This window comes from Etheostoma spectabile, unplaced genomic scaffold (genome assembly GCF_008692095.1).
Source record: "Etheostoma spectabile isolate EspeVRDwgs_2016 unplaced genomic scaffold, UIUC_Espe_1.0 scaffold00018250, whole genome shotgun sequence".
NCBI classification, from domain to species: Eukaryota; Metazoa; Chordata; class Actinopteri; order Perciformes; family Percidae; genus Etheostoma; species Etheostoma spectabile.
Window position 1 is genome coordinate 181,651 of NW_022604179.1, and position 25,825 is coordinate 207,475.

The 25,825-nt window shown below is 39.7% G+C and overlaps 2 protein-coding genes and 1 long non-coding RNA gene across 6 annotated transcripts; 2 read left to right on the forward strand and 1 right to left on the reverse strand.

Moving 5' to 3' along the window:
• The first annotated feature begins 1,404 nt into the window (after positions 1-1,404).
• Positions 1,405-25,634, forward strand: LOC116679832 (tyrosine-protein kinase fyna). Of its 4 annotated transcripts, XM_032509302.1 has the most exons (14): positions 1,425-1,606; positions 5,093-5,234; positions 7,513-7,618; positions 13,357-13,613; positions 15,925-16,021; positions 17,230-17,328; positions 17,522-17,625; positions 18,496-18,645; positions 18,792-18,956; positions 19,670-19,849; positions 20,231-20,307; positions 20,957-21,110; positions 22,735-22,866; positions 24,061-25,634. In XM_032509302.1, the coding sequence occupies exons 4-14, from the start codon at positions 13,367-13,369 to the stop codon at positions 24,267-24,269; spliced, it is 1,614 nt and encodes a 537-aa protein (XP_032365193.1). In that variant the 5' UTR covers positions 1,425-1,606; positions 5,093-5,234; positions 7,513-7,618; positions 13,357-13,366; the 3' UTR covers positions 24,270-25,634. The 4 variants fall into 4 exon arrangements, with proteins under 4 accessions (XP_032365196.1, XP_032365192.1, XP_032365193.1 ...); XM_032509305.1 differs by lacking the exon at positions 5,093-5,234 and having other exon boundaries at positions 1,405-1,606; XM_032509303.1 differs by lacking the exon at positions 7,513-7,618.
• LOC116679834 (uncharacterized) lies at positions 5,759-8,509 on the reverse strand. Its single transcript, XR_004329517.1, has 2 exons — positions 7,493-8,509; positions 5,759-6,736 (listed from the first exon to the last, which is right to left on the reverse strand). It is a non-coding gene; the product is annotated as an uncharacterized LOC116679834 (long non-coding RNA).
• Positions 8,703-9,620, forward strand: LOC116679833 (glycine-rich RNA-binding protein 10). Its single transcript, XM_032509306.1, has one exon. It carries the CDS (start codon positions 8,903-8,905, stop codon positions 9,431-9,433), a length of 531 nt encoding a protein of 176 aa, XP_032365197.1. The 5' UTR covers positions 8,703-8,902; the 3' UTR covers positions 9,434-9,620.
• Positions 25,635-25,825: the final 191 nt, after the last annotated feature.

Here is a 25,825-nt window from a genome sequence, read left to right on the forward strand (position 1 = left end):
TTGTTAGGGTGAGACCTCCAGCCTGCTCTGCTGTGCTATTAGTCATGTGCCATGGAGGGTCAGTAGTGTGTTTTAGATTTGAGTTGGAGTGAACACTAGAGTTGGGCGGTATCCAAATTTTGATACCGAAACCCCAAAGGCTGCCAAACTGCAGAAATCTCTCTCTCTCTCTCTCTCTCTCCTCCACACTGACACCTGATGACAACCACACATAAGCATTTTTAGGCATTAAATAAATTATATTTAATATTTAGTCCTTTTCTCCTATATAAGTGCATTGCAATTTTTGCATATTGAACCTGATACCGGTGCCTATTTTTAAGACCCTGCGGTATACCATATTACCATATTACCGCCCAACCCAAGTAAAAACAAATCCACATACACTTGATGACTACAACAGGGTTTTATTTATTTAACCTTTATTGAACCAGGTCTCACTGAGATTTCAAATTTATTTTTCAAGAGAGACCTGGGCAAGATGGCAAAACAAATTAGTTACATGTAACAAAAATCACAAAACAATCACAAAAGAGGCAAAGACAACTCAAGTGCATTTCAATTAAATTAAAGTGCCATTATTTGAAACATTTGCACGTGTGAATTGACTCATGTTCCATGGTTTTAACATAACCTTTAAACTCATATGAGGAAATTACTGTAGTTTCAGTGTTTTCTGTAGTTCATTCTAAGTAAGGTGCAGCATACGTGAAAGCCTTTTTGAACAATTCTGTCCTGTACATTCAACGTAATAGTGTCCTGGGACCGTAAACCATGAGTACTCTGTTTAAAAGAAAGACAATGTGATAAGGAACATGGGAGCCTACCTACAATGCCCTTATATATGAAGATATAAATGTGAGTAAGCTAGAGAATGGCCGATAAACCAACATATTAAAGATATAATCATTTTTTATAAGATGTATGAGATTCTGTGTGCACTCTGTTTTTATTCACATGAAATGAAATATTTCAACTGAGAGTGTAAAGAGAGCTCTCGTCTCTCGAACGAAAACCGAATATTTGCCAATCACGCTCTGGTTTTACTTTTCCCATAAACCAGGGGGGGGGGGTGTCCCACTATGCATTGTAATTGGAGGAAAGGGGTGTCAATCACAGCTCAGCATCAGCTGCACGCAATCCCAGCTGCGTCAAGACCTCAAGAGATAAACCGGAAAAAAAAACTATTTGCAAGTCAAAATAAAAGCACGACGGTTAGTCATTTAGAATGCAGGTAAGGGGCGTGCTCAATAAAATCCGACTGATATAGTATTAGTATGATTACTATCTAATGCGTTCAGTTTTGCTTAACAAAAAAAACCTCCCTTTATTCCTGTTTTCACCTTGAAACGACGTGAGAAGACCAGTTTTACTCTGACAGGATCGACAGGGAGCTGTACATGTTATTGTTGGGAACTTGACTCTGGTCGCCATCGTCATCCTCAGTACGCACGGCGGCCACAGCAGCTCCTGGACGGCAGGGTATCCCGGCGCTGCTCTCTCTCTCTCTCTCTCTCTCACTGCGAGGAGAACACACTCACAGAGCGGGGAACAACATCGGCGATTTCCCGCACGAAACTCTGATGGATTAATCTGATTGTCCGCGGTAAGCACGCATTTTCTTCTTTTTCTCCCCCGTGTTGAATTTCAATCGCTGCACCCGCCTCGTCTCCTATTTTGCGCTGTAGACTGCGAGGTGAATTCATCTCGGGGAAGAGAGAGAGAGAGAGAGCAGAGGAGATGAATAACACATTGTGGCTCGCTGCGATCAAGCCAGGCTAGTCCCTCCAGTCTTTCTGCAGATGTGCGTGCGTGTAGGCTATTTGACGGGTTACTTTTCCCTTTAGAGGGGGTAACGGCAAAGAGGGTGCCAGGGGTCTTGTATTGTGGAGGATGGTTTGCAGGGCTGTGGTTGTGGAAAGGGGGATCTGTGTTGTTGCAGCAGCAGTAGCAGCAGTAGGGATGGATGCGCTGCAGAGCTGACCACTGAGGCCATTCACACACAAACGCCACAATGGCCCGCAGACAGCCACGTATTGAGTCACCCCAAAATAATTGTCATACGATTTCAGCTAATTGCATTACCACGCTGTTAAATATCTAATTAGAGCTGTCCTAATCGGGTTATCTGTCTCTGGAGGTGCAGCCATCCATCTTGCTGGCAAACACCGGGGATGATGTGGGCTACAGTGTGTGTAGCTGGCAGCTATAGAGCCTCGGTTTTTATCCATGTCCACTAAGTTAGGCAGCAGTTGTGTGTTGGTTTGCACCCTGGAGCTCTGAGTATTCAGCCCTTCCCTGGTCTAAGACATACATGTCTGGCGTGCGTGATGTGTATGCATTTTGAGTGAAAGGAGATTCATATTATGGTTCATGAACCATGTGGATTGCCCCTCAGGCCCTCTCTGCCCGTAAAGTTTAGCTTATTAAACACACTGGCACATAAGCTGATACTTGTGTTTTAAGGATTTTAGTGTGTCATCACAAAGATGAAATATTTAATCCGGTAAGGGGTTAATGGATTACTTTGGTGAAAGCTAAATGTGTTTATTTACAACATATCTAGTAGTCAACAAATGTCACACATGCAGCCACAGTAGGGCTGCATCGAATGATTATTTGCATTTAGATTAGTTGATTAATCAATAAGTGGATCAACACAAAATCACTGGGCAGCTGTTTTGATAATTGCGAAGTCATTGAAGTCATTTTGAACCAAAATTGCTAAACATTTTATTGTTTCTGAATGTCTTTAGGTCATGGACTGTTGATCAGACAAAACAACTCATTTGAAGAGAAGAGAAGACATCACCTTGGGCTCTAGAAAGTTTTGATGTGCATGTTTTTATTTTATGATATTTTATAGACTAATCGATAATCACATCCTAGCTGACATGGTGAAATGTCTTGTTTTGTGTGAGCGACAATCCAAAACCCAAATATATTCTGTTTATAATGCTATAAAACAGAGTTGAGCAACAAATCCTCACATTGGAGAGACTGACACCAGAAACTTGTTGGCGTTTTTTTACTAAAAATAACTTTTTAAAATAGTTGCCAGTTAACTTTTTGTTGAGACTGATTATCAACTAATCACTGCTTCTCTACATACAGCAGCCATACACCGTCAGGCTCGTGCCCAAGTATTATCAACTCAAGTGGTATTCAGTTCCACCAGAAAACCTGCAACTTCCATTGGTGTAGACCCACCATATCATTATTTCCAGTTAATTCTTACATTGACTGTTGTCCTCCGCTGGCACGAGATCTGGAAAGAACCGTTTAAACTGACAGGCAGAAGCAGCGAGAATCTACTCCTGTTTGTGGAAGAAGAAGAAGAAAGAAAAAAAAAAAAAAAAAAGAGAGAAAAAAAGTTACTGTTTTTGTAATTTGCCCTTTTCTCCAATTTGGAAAATATGCATCTACTTGGCACAAATGTCACTGACTGAATGGGCATTTATAATGGGCTCAGTGATTTAACAACATGAGTCAACATACTCAACTGTGAACATTGTGACACCAATACACAGTTAAGGTTTTAAACCCACACGTACATAGTGTATGAAGCTCAGCTGTGGGTTTTTATAACCAGCTCTTTTCATTCAGTACGAGAAGAATGCTTTGAACGCCTGAACACTGCATTTTATTGTGCTGTTAATCTTGTCGCAGAGTAAAATGTGTCCATTGTCTTGTTGTTGATACACTGAATGAACTCAGTTGTTCAACACAAGCAAATGTTGTAACTATTCAGAGATAGGCAGCCATAAGGGGGAGTTGTCAGTGTTGTACCAAATCCAGCAAACACAGGAGGGAGTTTCATACGTATTCAAATGGCACACAACAGAAAATGATCCTCTTTTACATCATTTCTTCGATGAATGAACAGAAAGTTGTTTCGGAGTTGAATAAGGCAGGAGAGAGTGTGGCTTCAGTAGGCGGGTATGTGAGGTTTGACCTTGTTGTGCCATGTCAAAGATCTGAATATAAAGGGACCAAACGCCTCAAATGTCACAGATTTTCTTGTTAAATCTGTGTTGAATTGATTGTAGTTAGCCTGGAGAGATTTAAAAGTCCATCAGAGTTAACTTAATGAAGCTTTTCTCTGATGTAATGACCAGTTGAGCATTGTTTGTAAGTCAAATATGGAAGGTTTAAAGAATGACTAATTTAGAAAAGAGCCGTTATTTTTGAACCATTCTTCAAGAAAGCTAAACAAACTCCTGTTTTTTCTATATTTGATGGACAAAAGCATTGATTCATCTCGACACCGGGTGATTTGATTTCTAAAGACTTTATCGATGACCAGAGGGAAAACTCTTTTTTTTTACAGCGGATCCAGAACTATTTGAAATAATAAATCAGGTATCAAATTGTTACTTAGCTCTCTGTTTAGTAGCTAATTGATTAATCAAGAAAGTATTTCAGCTCCAAAATGAATCAGCACCAGTGCTTTTTGTTATTTCAGTCCACACGTATCGGTTTTTCAGGCCGCACATGTCTGTTTCTCAGGCCTGACCTGACTGTCTCTATGTGATCCATCAGTCCCGCAGTGCGACCCTGACATGTCTGTCCTTAATTGAGTGTATTGATCTTGCAGCTTATGTTCTCTGCATGATCAACATTTTGTTTTTTTTATTTGTCAGTTTGCCTTCATTGGCCATCAAACAGATTGTGAAAGAAAACACAATGCTATAATGTAGTCACCCGAGAAGTCTACTTTAAACCTCGACAATTGAATCATCTAACCTCTTTAGAAGTATTAATGCTACATTTTTCTGTCTCTCTTGACAATCACATTACTATGTAAAACATAGTTGGGTTTGGGTCCAAAGTGGTTGAACAGAATATATTGTTTTATAATGCGTGGCGCTGATTTTGGATTCTGGCCAAACTCACAAGTTTCCATACCTTGCTCAGCAGTTGACAAACAGTCCGGAGCATCAAGTTACAATTTTCCTGCAGTTTGATGGCGGCGACTTATTTAGATCAATCAAGGGAGAAAAGATGGTGTTTGTGTAGCCTATTTTTCATGTTCAACAACCTTCTGTCACTTTATTAAAACCATGGTCAAACCCATGGAAATGTTTTTCAGGTGACGTTTCACATGAAAATTGCAGAGCTGGGGTAGGAGTATCTACTGCTTCCCTCACTGACACTGAGCGAGCTCCAGCAGACATGACTGTCCTGGACTGAGGTTCAACTTGTTGAATATGTTACCATGCTGACATTTTCAGGTGACCTTTTCATATTCTTTGGTGTCCAGGTGCAAATTCCTATTTTAAAAACTCCGGTAATAATTACCTCAGTAATATTTCAACATTTTTTACTACCTACTTTGACAGACATCTCATCGTCTTTGCAGACAGACCGCCACAGATATGTCAAACAGTATTCAATGTACAATACGCATTTGAAAGTCTTTACAGCTTGGATAGCTACATTATTTGTGGAGACAAATGTTATTTTTGAAAGCAGTCATTAATTGTAATGTCTCATGTTTTTTTTTTGTTTTTTTTTGCCATGCAGCAAAGAGAATCATTTGTATCTTATTGTTTCATACTAAATGAGGTAATGCAAGATATAAAACAGCAGCACTACCAAAACCAACATATAGGAAAGTCTTTTAATAGTTTGTTGGTCCACCACAGGCCTCGAGAACGGCTTCAGATGCGGAAACTCTACTGAAAGGGTGAACGTCTTTTTATTCTGAAACATATTCCCCTTGTTTGGTGTTTCGATGATCGCGGTGGGTCAGTAGTAGAAGGAGTAAAGTCACCGTTTAATTGATATCCAAAAAGGCACATGTTTGATCAGTTCCTGTTAGTATCATATAAATGGTACAATAATATTGGTACCATAAAAAAAAACCTGCATATTGTAACTAATACAATTATGTAAAAGTAATGTATACAATTAGTATGAAGCATATAATAGTGACAACAGATTAGTTTGAAATGACACATTCCTTTGAAACCGGCTCTCTGGGGTCCTGGTGCGGTCCAGTAGGTTTTTGCGGAGGCTAACATAGCAGGACCAACCGTAATGGACCACAGGACTGGAACAGCAGAGTCCTAAAGACAAACACAGATATACTACGAGACTATTCCTCTAGAAAAGGCCTCAGTTCAGTTCAGTTCATACATCAAAATTAATATTTTTTTAATTTTCTTTTTAGAATATGAGCCCGAAATTTTCCTCCAGAAAACTAGGAAGAGTAAATGAGTTTTCCCTGATTAGAATGATTCTGTTGCAAACACACACATGACCCAGGGATTACAGACCTATGTAAAAACCTCCACCATTGTGGAAGTTCAAACGCCATTAGAACTATTTAGTTTTGTTCAGGCCATAATGATGAATATAAAAAGGAAAATTATTATTAATATACATTTTCTAGCCTTATTTAAGCCTCTGTGAACACTGTTGGTTGTACTGATGCATATGTTCTTCTGTTTCACTGCTTCACCTGGACTTGTACTGGTGCTTGTAAATAGCTCGGGGCTTTGTTTTTCTTTTTAGACACAAGTGTAACATTGGCATGTGGACTCTGCAAAGCAGGCAGAGATTCTTAAACGTCCCGTTGTGGATGACCTTAAGGCTCACTGCTTTTTTCCAGTTTCCTCTTCCTTTTACTATTAGTTTCTCATCCAAAGGTTTCACTTCTTTGTTTTCTCATCTTGAATGTCTCTCTCCATGGGTGGGCAAAGGAGGTCTTTTTGAATCAGGTGGCGGTAAGCTGAGGAGAAATAGTCCTCCAACACATTATTACCTCCATCAGTGGAACCTGAGACAACACGCTTAGAGTCACCGGATAGAGTGAAAGAACATGCTGTACCAAGGCAGAAACTGACGGTTTGGGTATTTTCTGTAAGGGGGTACCAGTTTCTTTTAACAGTTCAAAAGTTCACCATTTCTGAAGCTAAAATACATATTTTGACTTATGTTTAAAGACTATTTCTTTTTTTTCTTTTTTTTTAGAAGTGCTGAAATATATTCAAGACCTTGTTAATTCATTGTCATTTTCCATTTTCTCTCTCATGTCAACATCAGATTATATGGCACAGCGTTTGAACTGTACTATACAATCTGATCTTTTGAATGCAGGGCTATTACTATTCCACTCTCTTCTAACATAATGATGGGCAATGTTCCAGTAAATTAAATTTATCAATCATTTATCAGTAACGCTAGCTTCTTTTAGGAAGAAATATTAAGGAAATTAGGTTGTGTAATAAATCTAAACATTTCATTTTGCAGAGGTTCTAGTTCAAGGACGTGTGGATTTTTCTCTATAGTCAGTACAACGGTGAAGTGTAAAAAGCTGGGGAATAGAATAAAGCTCTCCAATCATGAATTAAGAAAAGACCTCGGCCAGTGATCCAAAATCAGCACAATGTATGGATTGACGACGAGTGGTCCAACGCTGATTTACAATGACAGTTTAAACTGTGACACCAACATAAACATCTCATGTAATTTTGCCTCTACTCACTTTCTTGTTCTTCAACACAGGATTGCTTTCATCATGAAAGGCCGGATGCAACTCCTCATCCCCATACACCCCATCGTCGTAACATCGGGACGTCATTTCACCAAATATAAGCCACAAAGAGATCAAGTAATGATTAACAACATCATCTTTATAACAATACAATCAAAAAATATATAATTTGAGTTGAAAAAGTACACAATTCTGTTATTCTTACCAGCCTACCAAGATCACAGAGACGAGCCTTACATCTCATTCCTTGGCTTTCCTCCATGTGGCTGGGTGACCGTCGTTGAAGAATACATGTGTGCCTTTTTATTGAATGTTTTTGATACCTATAAGAGAAAAGGCATTTAAGTTTTGCAAAGTATACATATTCATTTTCTGTAAATACAGTCAATGGTATACAATATAGTGCAAATGTGCGCTGCAGTCTAATCTGAGCTCCCATTGGCTACAGCTGCTGAACAAATGGTTTCAAACAGTTTGTAGTTTTGTCTGATGATCACACATCAACATAGGCAATGCCATCTGCAGACACAGTAAACAGAGTCACATATTAATAACTTAGCTAACTAACTTGGTTATTCTTAGTATTAGGCTGGTTAATACCTAAATACTTCTGTAATAGGACGCTAATTTAATATTGACAATTAGCAGTACAACATCTTGAATACAGATAACCAGTATTTTAATAGTTGCATACTGCAATGAGGTTTAAATTATGCAGTTTTCTGACTCCAGTCTACAGACTATCAGCCTAGAAATGGCATGATTTGTTGCAAAAAGCTCCTCTCACATCAGAGTGCTGAACTTACGTGTGACACTTGTTTTTTGTAAGCAATCGCCCCACAAATATATACAATAAATATATGAATATCCCCCCAAACCTGTGCAAATATAAATAACATATATAGTGACATGTTTCAACCTCAGTGAGATCACTGACATAGCCTATATGTTGATATGATGCCCTTCAAATATTGTTTAAACTCAACCTTGTTTGTTGGTTTTATGCTGTAATGCCTGTCGGTCTGAGGCTGAGCCAGGATTCACAGCGAGAGGAAGCTGTAGTATTAACTATTTTCCTTAGCTACAAAGTTACTAATAGCTTGCGTCTTATAATACATCGATGGCGTGCCGTTTGTGATGCAATGCATTCTGGGACATGCGCAGTCATTGGCTGATTTGCAACGGACGTCACTTCCGACCCAGAAGCGATGGCAAAGGCAACACGATGCGGAAGGAAACACAATGCGGAAGCTAAGCGCTACTGTGTGCACCTAAATTTGGTATAGCAGCCCGCCAAAAAACACAAAGAAGAAGCGAAGCGCCCCTTTTCCTTTCTCTCATTCGACCAGCAGCTCCTCTCGTCAACTACTCGACTGCTGCTTGTGAAAAGCAACACTAAAAATGTCGGAAGATGGTAAATTGTTCATCGGTGGACTGAGCTACGACACCAACGAGGACTCTCTGGCTGAGGCCTTCGGCAAATATGGCAACATCGAGAAAGTGGACGTGATCCTAGACCGAGAGACGGGGAGATCCCGCGGTTTTGGCTTTGTGACATTCGATAATTCAGAAGATGCCAAAGATGCAATGGAGGGCATGAACGGCAAGACTCTAGACGGTCGGACTATTCGCGTCGATGAAGCGGGAAAGGGCGGCGGGCGCTCCAGAGGAGGCGGCTTCGGATCGGGCCGAGGAGGACGAGGCGGCGGTGGATTCGGCGGCCGTGACCGAGGAGGCGGAGGATACGGTGGCGGAGGAGGATACGGAGACAGGGGAGACAGAGGCTACGGCGACAGAAGCTCCAGTAACGAGGGGAGATATGGCGGCGGCGGCGGCGGCCGTGGTGGCGGAGGCGGCTACAGGAGTCGCGGATCATACTCGAGTGGAGGATATGGCGAGCGCTCCGGGGGATACCGCGATCAACACGACTAGTAAACATCGCTGATTCCAGATCATCCATTGACTGGCTAATTTCAGATGCGCTCCTCAAGAAAAAAAATGTCCGTGTTATTGCTGACCAATACGTTTTTTTGTAGTTCTGTTGTAAGTCAAGAATCTTCTCATCGAAAAATGTACTCATGAGTTTGTCATTTCTTAATAAACCATGTTACAAATTGCATGTTAAAGTCTCTACCTTGCTTGTTTGGGAATCTTTTTATTTTATTAAAAAGGTCGTATTATAACTAAAAGGCTTCGGTGTAAAAACTACTCGGCTAAAAAAAAAAAGAGCAGAACAACGGCTCCTCTCCACGTGGCTTCTCGGTTAGCAGCCACCATCGCTGGATACCCTTTGTTCAGCGGGTTTTAGCGTTTCTTAAATTCAATACTTTAACGATAACGTTACATCATTTTGGGGGATGTTTGTTTAGTTTCTAAACTATTAAAAACGTGGTCTAGTAAATGCTGCTTTTCCCCAATTTTCCAAAAGAGTAAATCCCTTTCAGACTCGATGTACGCCTCCGAAATGGCCGGCTGTTCATGAAGTAGCAAATCGCAGCTTAAAAACACGTGTCCTGCTTAGCTGCATTTTTAAAGTGCTGTTAAATAGTCTGATGTGGTTTAGGTGCTCGAAATCTCAACCGGGAAAAGTTTTGTAGGATATTTTGTAGACTGTAAACGGCGAATTAGGCTGTTATCATGGTTTAGTTTTGGTGTTATATAATTAACCCGTGTGCCCGGAACGCTACCGCTTCAAAATAAAAGCAGTCGTTTGGGGAAATTAAGTTCCAGTTGAGCCCAACATCTGTGGCTGGTATAGTAGGATATAACTAACCCTTTCACTTTTGATGTTTACGGCTTCATTACATTCTTCACTTCCTGATATGAATCAATCTCGCAGCAGATTTGACGAGGCCGGGACTAGGCCTACTATTCAACAGATTTTGCCCGACACCATAGTCTGATTACGGACTGCATCTAGAGCCAATCAAGATGAGTTTTAATATGACGGCTCTGTCTGGCTCTTGTGAAAGGCCATTCCTCCCGCAATTCCACGTTTGAAATTTTTTTTTAATCGGTTTACGCAGGCCGAGGTGGTCATACGATCCGCAGGCCGTGCCAACAGGAACAAGAAAGGAACACCCCCCCCCCCGCCCCGGCTGCAATGCCATCATCTGCTTTTTGGGGGGAGGGGAGGTTGTGCTGCAAGCCAGGCGTGGAGCAGCCTACGATGTATAGTGTCCTTAAACGCAACTAAAATCAGTATCTTGCAAAGCTCTGTGTCTTTTGAGATATGATACATAGTGTCGATGCATGTTTTATTGTATAAATGCAGAGTAGTCGTCTTATGGATCTGAAAAACAACGTATTTTTTATATAACCTAATTGAGATAAATGTGAGAGCCTACATGTGCACACGCTGTCGAATGCGCTTATAAACTAGATGAATATATAAAAAAAAAAAACCACACATTTCCTATGTCATAAGATGGTGGATTTTAATCATCGGGCATCTTCAGTCGCAGCACAGTGCTCACATACATGATTCATGTGTGGATGGTTACCAAGCAGACGCTGCAATATCTCAAATGGATAGGGCTATAGATAAACAAGACGAGATGGCTATGGATAGGTTCTGTGCAGCAGAATGGTTACAGATAGGCCTTTTTTTATCAAACAACAGATAAGATTCCCCTCCCCCCTCCTGATCCCCCCCCCCCCCCAGGATGCAGCGCTATTTTCATTTCATTCACTGCAGACAAAAAAAAGGGTTCACCAGAAAAACATACTTTACCTCTGTTGCCCCAGTCAATTCAGTTAATATTTTAATCAAGTTTTCATTCAAGGGAAATCTGTGGGTTATTTTTGAAAATATTTTCTTGACTAATTGATAAAATGTTTGATAGCTCATCATGTTGAGGTTATAATAATAATAACTTTGCTTTTTCATTTCCTGGAGTGCCTTTCCCCCTAAATTGAAATTGTAGGCTTCACTGTGTTTAAAGGTGTATTTCGCTTTCATTATACCTGCTATAGCGTGTGGAGAAGGGTGCTGTGAATACCAGAAGTTAGGTGATATCTAGATTATTTGTAATTTAAAGATTATATAGATTAGAGAATCAGCAGTCCTCTACCTTGTATTTCAGTCTGTGGTCTCACAGCTTTAGGCTTATGTTGTAATGCTACTGCTGGCTTGTTTCTTCTTCTGGGGATTCTATGGGGTTTTATTGGCAGTAATGAATCACCTCTCTGCAGCGGCTTTGTCCTGTTCATTACAGCAGTGTGGAGAAAATAAAGGACTGGAGAAACTGAAAATGATGTGCACAATAGGTGAATTCTGCATTTGGTTGGCATGTATTTTATACTTCCATGTACTGTACCTGTGAGCAGCAGGTAAAAAAGAGATATACTGGTCTGCGTCACAAAGTAGTTATTTGTTATTGCTGCAGCCACATGCATAAAGGACTTTCTGACATGTTACATTGTTATGATACCCCAGCCAACGTACCCAATTGTGTTCTTATTAATTTTCTATTAATTGACTAATTGTTTAAGCTCTAAATAAAGTGATGAGACTTAAAAAATATCTTCCGGCTGAAACGGTTACCTCCAATATTATCTTAGCTCTCTTGTGTGATGTTATTTTATATTAGGCCTACATTTAACATGTATTTCAACATCTACATAGTACACTTATCATGACCTCATGTTTTGTCTTTATCAATTGCAAAACATTTCTCATAAGATAATCATATTTCTTTATTTTTTATAAATGACTCCTGACATAAAAGAACCAGGGAGTGAACCAACTGTAGGCCTACTGTTAATGTGGATCTGAATCTTTTAGCTGTGAAGAGTGGTGCGGTGGTTTCACCTCCTCCTCTGTCTCTTGCAGCACTGGCTCTTTCTCTTAGCTCCATCCACAGTGACTGTAAACAAGTGTGTTTCCAATTAGCCGTCACCGAAGTCAGCCGGACGCTAGTGCTGATGAAAGACAACAGTGCCGTCAGCGGTCTCTTCCTAGCTAGGGCTTCATGAGCTTGCAGGGCTTAAAGGGGTGCACGGTGAGCCCAAATGTGCATTCGTAAACTGGGTCTTTAAAGACGTTAAGGCTCTTTTTAATTGGCAAAGAAGATTGCATCACTCACAACAGAATCTGGTTTAGCTTTGCTTTAGTTAGGTCAGTCCCCCTCATGAGACTCAGAGCGTACTCTGAGTGCACAGCCAGGGAGTGGTTTGCTGTTAAGGGCTTCAATAAGTTTTAACTGAATCTATAGATGGGTGTGTGGCTCCTTTTTTTAAAGAAAACAAAAATACAGTGCTTACCAACTTGTAAACGCAGTGGCTGGGTGTAAATTCTTCTTGTAAGTGTGGTTGTGCAATAAGTTGTAAAAGTAAACCATGATAAGTAGTGCTGTTAAATTCTTTTATAGTGTAGCAATTTTTTAAAAGGTTATTTTTGGGGGCATTTTTTCCCTTTTATTAGAGACAGTGGATAGACAGGAAAGGTGGGAGAGAGATGGGGGATGACACACAGCAAAGGGCCGCAGGTCGGACTCGAACCCGGGCCGCTGCAAAGGACTCCAGGACCATGAGCTAAACGTGGCTTTTATAGTGTAGCATTAATTAAGCTGGATATTCTCAGCATAAAGCATCTGTATTATACACATATACCGAACAGTGAAATTGTCCATGCACTGCAGCTCTTTCACATTATGTTCCTATAATTAGTGATGGAGTTTAGAGTGCCGTGTTTAATTTCAGCCTAATTGAAATATTTTTCACAGGGCCCTCTGTAACTCTCAGAGGAAGCTCTGAAATAATGGAATATTGAATCGTAATTTCCCCAACGGAGACAGCTTTTATTTCACTCGAATACTAATTTCCTCTCTGTCTCTTTTTCTCTCCACCCACAGAAAGTAGAGAATGGGCTGTGTCCAATGTAAGGATAAAGAAGCAGCAAAACTCACTGACGACCGGGAGACCAGCCTTTCACACAACTCGGGGTACCGCTATGGGTCCGACCCCACGCCACAGCACTACCCTAGCTTCGGGGTCACCACTATCCCCAACTACAACAACTTCCACAGCGGCGCCTCACAGGGGGTGACCGTGTTCGGAGGAGTCCACACGTCCTCGCAGTCTGGGACGCTTCGGTCTCGAGGCGGAACAGGTGAGGTTGAAGGAGCTTTAAATAAGTCTGTGGAGTGTTTAAGATGGTTGAAATGTAAGGCAGCAGTTTATTATCTATAAGATTTGGCTCGTTCAGGTTTTTCAAAGACTGTTGCTGTTTAAAAATATATATTTTGGCATACTATTTTCCATGCCAAACTATACCTATATGTATTTAGCATAATGGCCTCAATTTTAAAAAAAAGTCTGTCAATGTGTTTAGACCACAATGTAGTGTAACAATAAAACTCTCCACTTATAATTCTAGCTGTAGCTGCATACACATAAGAGGGGTATTGAACTTCTCTGAATCACTGCAAGAAATCAAATTAGCGTGACTCCTAAAATGTTGAACTGTTCCTTTAAGACAGGGTGACAGTGTAATTAGGAAATATGTTGCTGTGATTAAACAGGGGTCAAATTTTAAACAGAGCAATTAATGGGAAATAAAATGTCAGTCTAAGAAGTATAGCTGTAAACTTCTCTGAAGACCACACACTGTCACGCATTACATGCATGATTTGTCTAGTAGGAAGTTTTCACTCTCAAGTAAGGTTCAACAAGGTTGGAATTTTGGAACTAAGATTCTTTTGAAACTTTTTTTCCTCCTGTATTCCGAGTAAATATGTGATGTGAGCTGATGCTGTGGGCTTGTGATGAATTAATGTGTCTGCAGAAGATGAATGTCCACTGTCTGAGAGTTAATAGAAAACAGAGTGACCTAAATTATCGCTGTTGCTCTGTGAAGCACATTTCACAACCAGAAAGATCAGACATTGTGCTGATTAGTGGAGAAATGGACTTTACGTCTCTCACTCAGGATTTTAAAGATACATATGATGTGCAGTGCATAAATTAACAGCATGTTTTGCTTTGATGTACACTACTTGGAGCTTTTTGCCCTCCCTAGCACGGATAAACACTATGCATATGTGGAATTAGCACCACCAGCATGTACGAATAAAAAATTACTCAGGGTGGGCAGCACCACACAACATTCACATCTGAGATTAGGAAGAGAAGGAAATAAAATCCTCCAAACAACTGTCAACTAGGACAGAGTAGAACAGAAACCTCATTCGACCCAGCCTGAGCAGTGTTGGTCATTGGGTTTCAGAGGTCACTGCATTGACTGTTAAACACGCAGAGCTTTATTGCAACAGTGTAGCTCTGACTGTCCAGGAATGATTCAAATCAAATCAGAAAATGAAATCGTTTTACAGTTCCATGCTTATTAAGAGATACAGGGACTCTAGGGCCGTTCCAAATCCCATCAGATAAATTTGATTGGCTGTCCTAATCTAGACCTTGGCAGCATTAACTGTTCTAGAGGATGTTCTGTCTGATGAGACTTGTGTTTTTTTTTGTAGGCTATGCAAAACACGGAGTTCTAATTATTTGTATGTCTGTAATAATTGATTTTTTGTTTGTTTGATGTTAACCATTTGCCTTTTATTAGCTTATTAACTTTTTAAGGTGTACGCCTTAGCCAACAGCTGCTAAATTACAAATTCAGCAGATAAAGACCACATGAAAACATTTAAAATTTGCTTTTCTTTTACCTACAAGTTGAGCGATCTCAGTCTCTTTGGATGCTAAATGCTCCAGTATGTTCACCAGCTAGTCGCTAATTGTGTCTGTCTGCAATTTGATGTTGAGCATGTAGCGAACAGAGGGTTTATCAGAGCTTTTTTGTTGAACAGTTGCCTGCTGCGACCGAAAACAATGCTTGCAAGAGTGTTGCGAGTAAAGCTAAAACTAAGCTAAGCTAAGCTAAAATGTTTTGTAGAGTCAGGTCATTGGGAGCGACCCCTTTCACATTACATCTATGCATTGTTGAGAGAAAATTATTGACAAGTACAGCTTTAAAATCAAACAAATAACTTAAAAATAACAATAAGCATGTCATGTAATGCACAGGAGGGGGAAAAAAGCCCAAATATTGCCTTACTCACCAACTAAAAAACTAAGTTACAATGTCTTTTTTAGGCGTGTTCTGTAGGAGGTTAAGTGAATTAGTTTGAAAATAAAATTGGAAGATTTCTCTTTCTGAATTGTATCTTGTATTTAATGTACATGTCTAGAAACTAAAATAAATTAAAGTTTTAAAAAACTGCAGCAGACGTGATGCAAGAAGTAAAGGAAGAGGGCAGTGATTCGTATTGCTTTTCCATAATATGCAGCCCATGCGTGAGACGGACGAACAAACCTAACAATAAAACCACAGTGGAAATCTTAACATAATACTTCCATCCATACAATTCACTTCTACTCACCCTAACCGCCACTCGTCCCTTTTTGTTTCCCTGCAGGGGTGACTCTGTTTGTGGCTCTTTACGATTACGAAGCCAGGACCGAGGATGACCTCAGCTTCAGAAAGGGGGAGAGATTCCAGATCCTCAACAGCACGTAAGTGTGGAAACATCTGCATGACAGCATGAAGGGTGGTGGATGTGTTTTCCCCACTTTCTGTTTTTTTTTGTCTGTCAGCAATGTCTGAATGCTGCATTTTGACTGACATGTTGTTTCACAAGCACAGGCAGTGGAAACGGGTCTCGGCTCATGAGGGTTACGTTAGGCCTGGAAAATATCTTGATATTAAATCAATATCAATGTGATATGAGACTAGATGTCTTTTTAAATTTTGGATATTGTAATATGGTAATTTGACATAAGTGTTGTCTTTTCCTTGTTTTAAAGGCTGCATTACAGTACAGTGATGTACTTTTCTGATCTTACCGGACTGTTCTAGCTGCTCTATTATTTGCCTTTTACCTACTTAGACATTATGTCCACATTACTGATGATTATTTATCTAAAATCTAAGTGTGAAGATACTTAGTTAAAGCACCAATTGTCAACTCTAGAATATTGTCGCAATATTGATATTGATGTATTTGGTTAAGAATATAGTGAAATCTGATATCGCCCAGCCCTTGGTTATGTTGCATGGAAAGCCTGGCAGATTTTTCATGTTTTAACAACAGCTTTCTGAAAAATAACATGTCATTGTTAGATTTATGGTGTAGAAATAGTGACAGGATTGCTCTGCTTTACACCATACATACAGTAAGTGGTGTGTCTTGAAGTGCATGTTTTATACCATTGGTATTGATCCTATCCTAAGTCAAACTGAAATTCGAATTCTCTGCATTTTTTGTAAATATAAACAAGCAATAATTCGGCAGCTATTGTGTATAGTTTTTTAAGGTTTCTAGATGGCCATCTTAGAGCCGGTGTTGTGTTAAAGTCTGTTTTCATGCTCATATGTGTTTCCCCTTACATACATCTGAACCAAACTATATCCCATTCTTAACCTGAGCACCCCCCCCCTTTTTTTAACAATAAAAAACAACTAACTTTTTTGACTAACATAAGGGATTACTACATGTGATTTCAGTTGGAGATGATTCACTGAAGCTTCAGGGGCCCACACACTAGAAAAGCAATTTGTTGTGTAGCTTGTTTTTTTGTGCTCTCTGCTCAGCTCTCAGATACTAGAAATACAGTAAATATGATCCACTGCTGAGGGTTTCTTTGCACCTGTCTGCATTATGCGTAAATGGTTGATCTGTTTATTCCAACCTGCCTACATCCTCCCATCTCTCTCTCCTCAGCGAGGGCGACTGGTGGGAGGCTCGTTCTCTCACTACAGGTGGAACTGGTTACATTCCCAGCAATTACGTCGCTCCGGTGGACTCAATCCAAGCTGAGGAGTGAGTAAAACTTGTTTTATATGAGCACACACAGCAGCTGCATCAGCAGAAAGTATATTATAAATATTTGAGACCTCATCTCACCACCTTTTGTTACCTGAGGCATAGTGGCACGTACAGATACAAAAATATTTAAAAAACAGTTTAAACCAAATATTACTCCCATAGTTTGACTACTTCTTTTTTTCTGCAGCTGGTATTTTGGTAAATTAGGCCGAAAGGACGCAGAGAGGCAACTGCTCTCCAACGGCAACGCCAGAGGCACTTTCCTCATCCGTGAGAGTGAAACAACCAAAGGTACTCTGACCGAGCTGCAGCTAACATGCTTACATGTTGAATGCTTTTAAAGTTTAGGAAAGAGACAGAAGTGTTTGTGAATAAATAAGATTTAGGACAGCTTTACTTAACTGTGCAAGATGGGAGTAGAAGCAGTTTATTTATAGACAAACTCACAGGAAAATTAGACCATCAGTGCATCTTAAATTCAGTTTAATATCATGTCATTAGCTATGCAGTTGCTCCATATTCAGTGCCCCAAATCTTATGCACAATGTGCTTCATATACACTGTTGGAATTTAAAATTGTATATGTGCATATGTGTGTGTGATTTGCATTATACATTTAAGCTAAAAGGTAAAAGCATTATTTCAGCATAAATGAAGACATGTTGGTCATGCATTAAGTTTGTTGTTATAAGTATATAGTTTGTTGTTTGTTACACTTTTGTTTTATAATATAAGATGTTCTGGTATATTTTGTTATAACCCAGCTCTACAAATGTGTCAGAAGTTGAATTGATGATGTCAGAGAGACACATCCTGAATCTGGTTCCAGTCCCTCTTTACAGTCCACTGCTCTGAGGGTCATAAACACTCACTCACATTCCAATTGAAAAGATAACGATTAAGCACACAAACACATCACCTCACTGTGACCTGGAGACCCCACCCTTTGTGAATAAGACCAGGGGGTCCAGGAGCAGAGAGTCAGACAAATTTGGGGTTGAGCCGTGTTAGGTCGACTCTGTATTTGTCTCTAGGATATCCTATGTAATAAAATGGATTCACACATCCACATCTGAGATTTTGACTACTAATTGAATGGACCCTGAGAATGGAGCAGGATTTACATCCAACAACACTCATTTAAACTTGTCTCTCTTCTAGGGGCCTACTCTCTGTCCATCCAGGACTGGGATGATGTCAAGGGAGACCACGTCAAACACTATAAGATTCGTAAGCTGGACAGTGGGGGCTACTACATCACCACCAGGGCCCAGTTTGAGACACTCCAGCAGCTAGTGCAGCACTACTCGGGTGAGATTATGATACCGTTATGGTTGAAGTAGATAAACTCCATCATGATGTATTTGTATCTGCTTTTCCTTCCTTAAAATTACAATGTCATATGGTTTTCCACTACACTGACATCATTTAAAATTCAAACTGCATGGTTGATCCAGCCAGGGCTGCGGGGCTGTGCTGCCGACTGATTGTACCGTGCCACAAAGGCATGCCTCGTCTGACTGACCTGTCTGTCAAAACCAAAGACGTGTGGGAGATCCCGCGGGAGTCGCTGCAGCTAATCAAACGTCTCGGGAACGGCCAGTTTGGAGAGGTCTGGATGGGTGTGTATGTTTTTGGCATTCTTCTTAGGCAGAAATTAAGATTTGGACAGCTGTGAGATGTTTTTTTGAAACATACTACTTGTGTTGGATCATTCAAAACTAACACTCAGCTAATGTTACCCATAGGGAGGAGTGTTTGCTTTCAGTGAACTCTGTTTTTCATTTTGATCTCGGTTGAATCTCATTTGGACAGGAATACGATTTTTGAACTTTCCAAGATATCTGCTTGGATTCATGATCTGTATAGGCCTTTGGACCAGTTAAAACTTATTGTATGTGATTATTTATGACATTTGTTTTGTCTCATTGGGTTTCTGTGACAAAGCCCAAACATGGATTAAGTAAATCCTAGTCTTGTTTAAAGCTAAATTCAAGTCAAGAAAACTAGTCAAGCAAAAAGTTGGATAAGCTGGGATCATAGCCAGTCTTCATTTCAGTTATCCTCCTGCTGTTGCACAACACTTTGCTTTACTTTGCTCTAAAAATGTTCTACACTTTATTTAAACTCACACAGGCGAATACAATCTCAAGGTAAATCTTAATGTTTATTTCAGTAGGTTTTAGTCACACATTACTTTCATGTACTTTTATGTCCTTCCATACCATTTTGTCAGAATATGTGTCATGCTTTTTAATTGGTGAATATCTCCCATTGCAAATTAGTGCCAGTCCAAGAATTAGCCTTGAACAGCTTCCTTATTTTGGCTTGTCAGGCACGTGGAATGGCACCACCAAGGTGGCAGTCAAGACTCTGAAGCCCGGCACCATGTCACCCGAGTCCTTCCTGGAGGAGGCTCAGATTATGAAGAAGCTCCGACACGACAAGCTGGTGCAGCTCTACGCCGTGGTGTCTGAAGAACCCATCTATATCGTCACTGAGTACATGTGCAAAGGTAGATGCTATTTTAAACTTACACTTAAAATCACTTTGAATATTACATGCATGCATTTGTGCACACACCTACACAGTGTGTACATAATTTATGCATCTGCATGGACCATACAGTATGTGTCCTACTTCACAGCATGTCACATTACTATACTGTAACAAATTGTGGTTGTACAGGGGTAATTTTGTTTTTAAAAAATAACAGCGCTTCTCAGTTACCACAGCAATAACAGACAGTCTGAACCAAGTGTAACGTGTGGCAGGAATCCTAGAGTTGATGTCACATTAGATGCAATGTTTTACTTCAGTTTTGATGCAAATCAGATCTGGCAGTTGAAGCCAATTTGAGACAACAGATCCTAAATCCCTTTTGTCTGTTTTTTAGGTAGTTTGCTTGACTTCCTTAAAGATGGAGAAGGACGAGGCCTCAAGCTGCCAAATCTAGTGGACATGGCAGCTCAGGTATGCTGCTAAAAACGTTTTGAAATCTTGATGCTGAACACTGGATTTGTTACCAGAGCTTTATTGACTTAAATCATCTCCAGCTGTTACCAATGTATTCATTTACGCTCAGTGTTGCATATTTATGGCCATTTCCATGGTGATGTTATGCCGGTGTTTACAGTTTCATTAGGCAGCTTCTCATTTTAGCAGGCCTAAATGGCAGTATTTCAAAGGTTTGAACTTAGCACATTGTTACCTATCAGTCTGGCTGCTCTGTGATAACTATATATATATATATATATATATATATATACATATATATATATATATATATATATATACATACATACATACATACAAATCTAAAGTTAGTAATTTAGCATTACTGTTGGAGCACTCAGTCGCTGCAGTTATTCTATTCTGAAGCTATAATTCATCACTTCCTACGAGTCCATAAAGTAATCATACCTGACACTGGAGTTTATTTAGCAAATAGAGCAAATCTAGGTTTTCAGTTTAAAAGCTTATACTCTATTGCAGCCCCATTTTTTTAAGGCTCAGAAAATGGCTATAAATGTACGTGCAAATTTTACTTAGCACAGATTCAATCACGCTGAAAGTGTAAAGTGTTATGATGTTCACTGGAAAAAATAACTCCATTTCCCAGGTGGCAGCTGGCATGGCATACATTGAGAGGATGAACTACATCCACAGAGACCTACGCTCTGCCAACATCCTAGTCGGAGAAAGTCTGGTGTGTAAGATCGCTGACTTTGGTCTGGCCAGACTCATTGAGGACAATGAATACACAGCAAGACAAGGTAGGACTACTGGGATGTGTTGCCCCAGCTTATTATAAAGCCTTCTGCTACTTGCCAGTTTCAGACTAGTTATTTACTAAATTGGGTTGCACCATTAAAACGTGAGGAATGTTTTAGCTTGTAAAGATTTAAGTACTGTGCAAAGTGGTTGCTGGGAAACATCTGTGCACGGCCCAATCAAATGCAATCATCTATGTAAACAGGAAGTCATTGTAGCATCATAAATGGTAACATAGCTTACAACAATACAAGTTTTAGAAGGCCAAACGACATATTGAAATTAACTGCCAAAGCTTTGTAAATGTAGGTTTGACTTTTTGTTATTTATACATGCATACATGGAGGAATATGTGTCTCAGGGAGAGCAAGATTCACACTGGACCGTTTACACCAGAGGCAGTGGGAAACTGCTCATTGAGGCAATTAGGATACGCAATTTGCATCAAAATCCAACTTCTACTTGCAATCTAAGTCTGAATACACAGACACACATTTTTAGATTCAGTGTGACTTAACCTTCCTGCAGATATCATTATCTCCGATGTCCATTGCGAATAAAAGTCCATAAAGTAGCTTAGAAATCATAGGATACAAATGCTCCATATAAGACATATACACGCATACACAAGACAAGAACTGGAAATAGCGATTTCTGCTTTTATTGGTCCCAAAATGTAAACAAATGTAGGCTGATGGCAGTGCACATAACTGATGCTGATAACTGAGTTTGAGCTTCTAAACAGCTACAGCCACCATTTTAAAGAGACTACATTTAATCTATTGGTCACTGTCTGGAAACGTTGTTGTACAAGGAGTTAGTCATAATAGATATCAATTTTGACTTGTTTACCTGTTCTGTAGCGTTCTATTCATCCCCAATCACAGCATCTTCTGAAAACCTAAACGTCAGAGGAAAAGGTTGGCGCGCTGGCAGATTACTTATTCCATTTAGTCGATTCCAAGAGGCATTTTACACACAGAGACACACACATATGCATACACACTACTTTCCAGAATAGGTACAGTAAATGAGCAGGAATGTTTCTTGGTGATACCAGTGGAAAACAGAAGCACATGTGGTTGTTGCAAGGCAACAGAATATCAAACTTACACAAGGGCACAGTGCAGGGTTTAAGACAGAGCATGTTATACCCACACAGCCCATCTGTTTCTGTGTATCTCATTGGAATGATGTGGAATAAGTGGCACTACCACTTGAACACTCAAATGTTGTTTTCCCCTGATTATTTTGGCAGAGGTGAAATACCCCCGGTGGACTCGCTGACTCCATTAGTCACTCTGTCAACATGTTCAGTCACTCATTTGTTTGCAATTTTAAATATTTACTTGTTTATCTTGGGTCATGCACAAACTAAGACAGAGAGAGATAATGGAATTGTGCAGTTTCTTCCCCTGGTGGGATATCATCACGTCCTTGAGTGCACTGCACTGAAGAAATCACAGACTAGGAAAATATTCGCTGAGCAGACTGACCTACTTACTCCTAAGGTTTTGGTAAAAGTTGTTGCTTTATGCTGGAATTGCCACAGTAAAGTAACAAAAATGTTGCAGGAGTTTGAGAAGGTCTTGAAAATTAAAAATCCCAAATCTGAATTTCTTTTAGGTGCAAAGTTTCCAATAAAGTGGACCGCTCCTGAAGCTGCTCTCTACGGGAAATTCACCATCAAGTCGGACGTGTGGTCGTTTGGCATTCTGCTGACAGAGCTGGTGACCAAGGGCAGGGTGCCCTATCCAGGTGGGAGTTTGCTGCCCTGTGGATTATGTAATCTCTTTTTAACTCCAGATGATTGCGTATATGTCATTAATACAGAGTGTGTGAGAGCATTTAGGTCTACTGTGGCATGAAGCCCTGGTTCTGTGTGCTAAAAAAAGAACAGCATGTTGCATAATGTACATTACATTGTGCATTATGCAGAGCAATGTTCACAAAAGACTGTGAATATGTAAAATTAATTAATTTGTTGTTTATCTGATATACACATTTTTGACATTATTTCTTAGGCATTTTAATGAGTTGAAAAGAAAAAACGTTATAAGTAGTTCTTAGACTACTTAAATTGTTATAAACCTAATAACATGGGTGGAAAATAACTATTAGTACAGTTTTTGCTATATATAAGTAGTTGTTGTAAATACTTCTACTCTATCAAGGACCTAACATTGGGCCCTGCACACCCACACGCTTTTCAAATTCTCTGGATGACTAAAGCTCTCGTTAGGTGGAAGTCGGTTGGAGCTAGGCTGGAAAATGTGTGAAATTATTTTTTACCAAACTCTAGTTCAAGCTCTGACAAAAGACACAAAAACTAACAGACAAAACACAAAACTCAAATCAAATCATGTTTTTTTTGTCACATCCAGAGTCATACACAGTACAACATGCAGTGAAATGTTTTTTTGCCTAGCTCTAGAAAGCAACTGACAATAAACAAATACTGCAGGTTATCATATTTTCCAAAGGATTATATATTTATATATACATATGTCACTCTATTGCCAGCAGGTCTTTTAAATGCTGAAATATTAATATCAATAACTTTCTCAAAAATCCAATCAAAAAAAAAGTTATTCGGCTCTCCTTACTTCTTATTAGTGTAATATTTGAGTCCATTCTAGTACTCTGTAGAATACACAGTACTACTAGACTAATCTCAGCTCAAAGGTCCACTTACTAGCTTTTAGAGATTTCAACAGCATTTTTTAGTCTACATTCTGCATTTACTCTATATTTGAACTGAATTGTTTTGGATACATGCACTCAGTTATTCTTTCTGCTGGTGAATGTCTTGACATTGTTTCTGTGAATGCAGAAGCCTCATAAAACTTTTTTTTTTTATCTTTTATTAAAAAGCTTATGAAGTGTGAGGTGGTTATTGGATTGAAGTTTTTAGCCACATTTGTTTTCATTTTTCTGTGTTCCTCTCTCCAGGCATGAACAACCGTGAGGTGCTGGAGCAGGTGGAGCGAGGCTACCGGATGCCGTGCCCGCAGGACTGCCCCTCATCCCTGCACGAGCTGATGGTGCAGTGCTGGAAGAAAGACCCGGAGGAGAGGCCCACCTTTGAGTACCTGCAAGCCTTTTTGGAGGACTACTTCACTGCCACTGAGCCTCAGTACCAGCCAGGGGATAATCTCTGAGCGCCGCTGCCCTTATCACATGTCATTTCACAGGCTTTCCTACAGAGGGAGCCAGACTCCACCTTTTCTCTCTCTCTCATCCTGTGGCTGTAACACTACAAAGCTCATCGACCGACTTCTTGACTTCCAATCTTCATACGAACAGGGGCGGCTGCTTCTCTGACAGCATTCTGACTATCAAATCCAAGGAGGTTTTTGGAGGTGGGAGGGGGCGCTGAGATGACGGAGGAGTTAAAAATGACATGAATGAACGAGATGAGTCATCTTGTGTAACTTGTATGTAGTGTAAATATCAATTGCTTGTTTACTTATCTCTTTTTTGTTTCATTTTATATTACTTTTGATATTTTGGAAATGTGTGTATTTTTTTTTTTTTTTTTAATCCGGGGTCAAAGTTATTTCAGATTTACGGCTTGTAGAAAAAAAGTGTGAGGCTCACAGTTGGTAACAAATAGTTGCATAATAATTGTAAGAAGGAAAATAGTTAGACATCGTGGACAGAAGCATCTCAGAATTTTTTTCTGGGAGTCCACTGACCTTTTTTACGAGGTGAATATAACGATACTGCTCTCCTCTTCTCAAGGAAACTTAGATGTACTATAACACCTGTTCTTGCCTTTTCATGTTTAGTAATATTCTTATAATGTAAGGGAATGTCTTCATGCTTTCATAGAATCTTCCACCCAAACTTGTACGGTATCTGCGCTAATATTAAGTGCATTCATTGCATTTCAGCTTCAGCCAATGATTTCTAGATCGGCTTAAAGTGACTTTTAGTTCAGCTTTTTGTAGTTGAAAGGGAGACTGACTTCCTTTCCAACTGCAGCCTTTGTTCCGCTGGCTGCTTATTATACTGGCAAGATTTTAAAAATGTATGTTGCATTATTGTATGGCAGCAGGCTGTGTAGGAATTCTTGTCTTTCAGCTTAAGCAGCCAAACAAACTTCCACTTACATGACGCGAATGAGGGAAGTGATTTGTATTTGTCCCCCCATAATGTGTATCTGGGAATAACATGTTGTTTACGAGACCAAACGTGTTAATTTCACTGTATTATTTTTGCTTAACATTTCAGCCAGTCTTATGTGTCCTCGAGGTTATGTAATTCTATGATTCTTTCCAGCAAAATCTGCATCTCTGGTGTCGAACTTCTTTCTGTGTGCATTCCAGGACAATACACCATTTCTATTTGTATTTAAATTGCTTTTCACAGGTGGAAAAGTGAGCAAAACCTAGTTTTTGTATCACTTTGTTTGCCCTAATTCAGTAGATATACAGAACATGTTTTTGGTCTCTGCATTATTTATTGTCTCTGTCTGTTACTTGTACACATCTGGTTTTGAAATAAATAATATTGCCACCATTGTCCTGTGGACTCTGCACTTTAAAACAATAATCATGTGTCAGTGACTGCCAGATTTCCTTACAGAACATGCAGCAACAGGGGGAAATTAAAAGCAGAAATCCATCACTCTTGTGCAAAATATGCAGCTTAAATGGCTAAGGAGTTTGTATAACTGATTGAGTCTTTGTGGTTTTCCCTCAGGCTGAACTTG

Coding starts and splice junctions, on each gene's coding strand:
- LOC116679833 (XM_032509306.1), top strand. CDS start 8,903: ATGTCGGAAGATGGTAAATTGTTCATCGGTGGACTGAGCTACGACACC.
- LOC116679832 (XM_032509305.1), top strand. CDS start 13,367: ATGGGCTGTGTCCAATGTAAGGATAAAGAAGCAGCAAAACTCACTGAC. Junction 16,022..17,229: donor TTCCAGATCCTCAACAGCAC/GTAAGTGTGGAA, acceptor CTCTCTCCTCAG/CGAGGGCGACTGGTGGGAGG. Junction 19,850..20,230: donor CACTGAGTACATGTGCAAAG/GTAGATGCTATT, acceptor TCTGTTTTTTAG/GTAGTTTGCTTGACTTCCTT.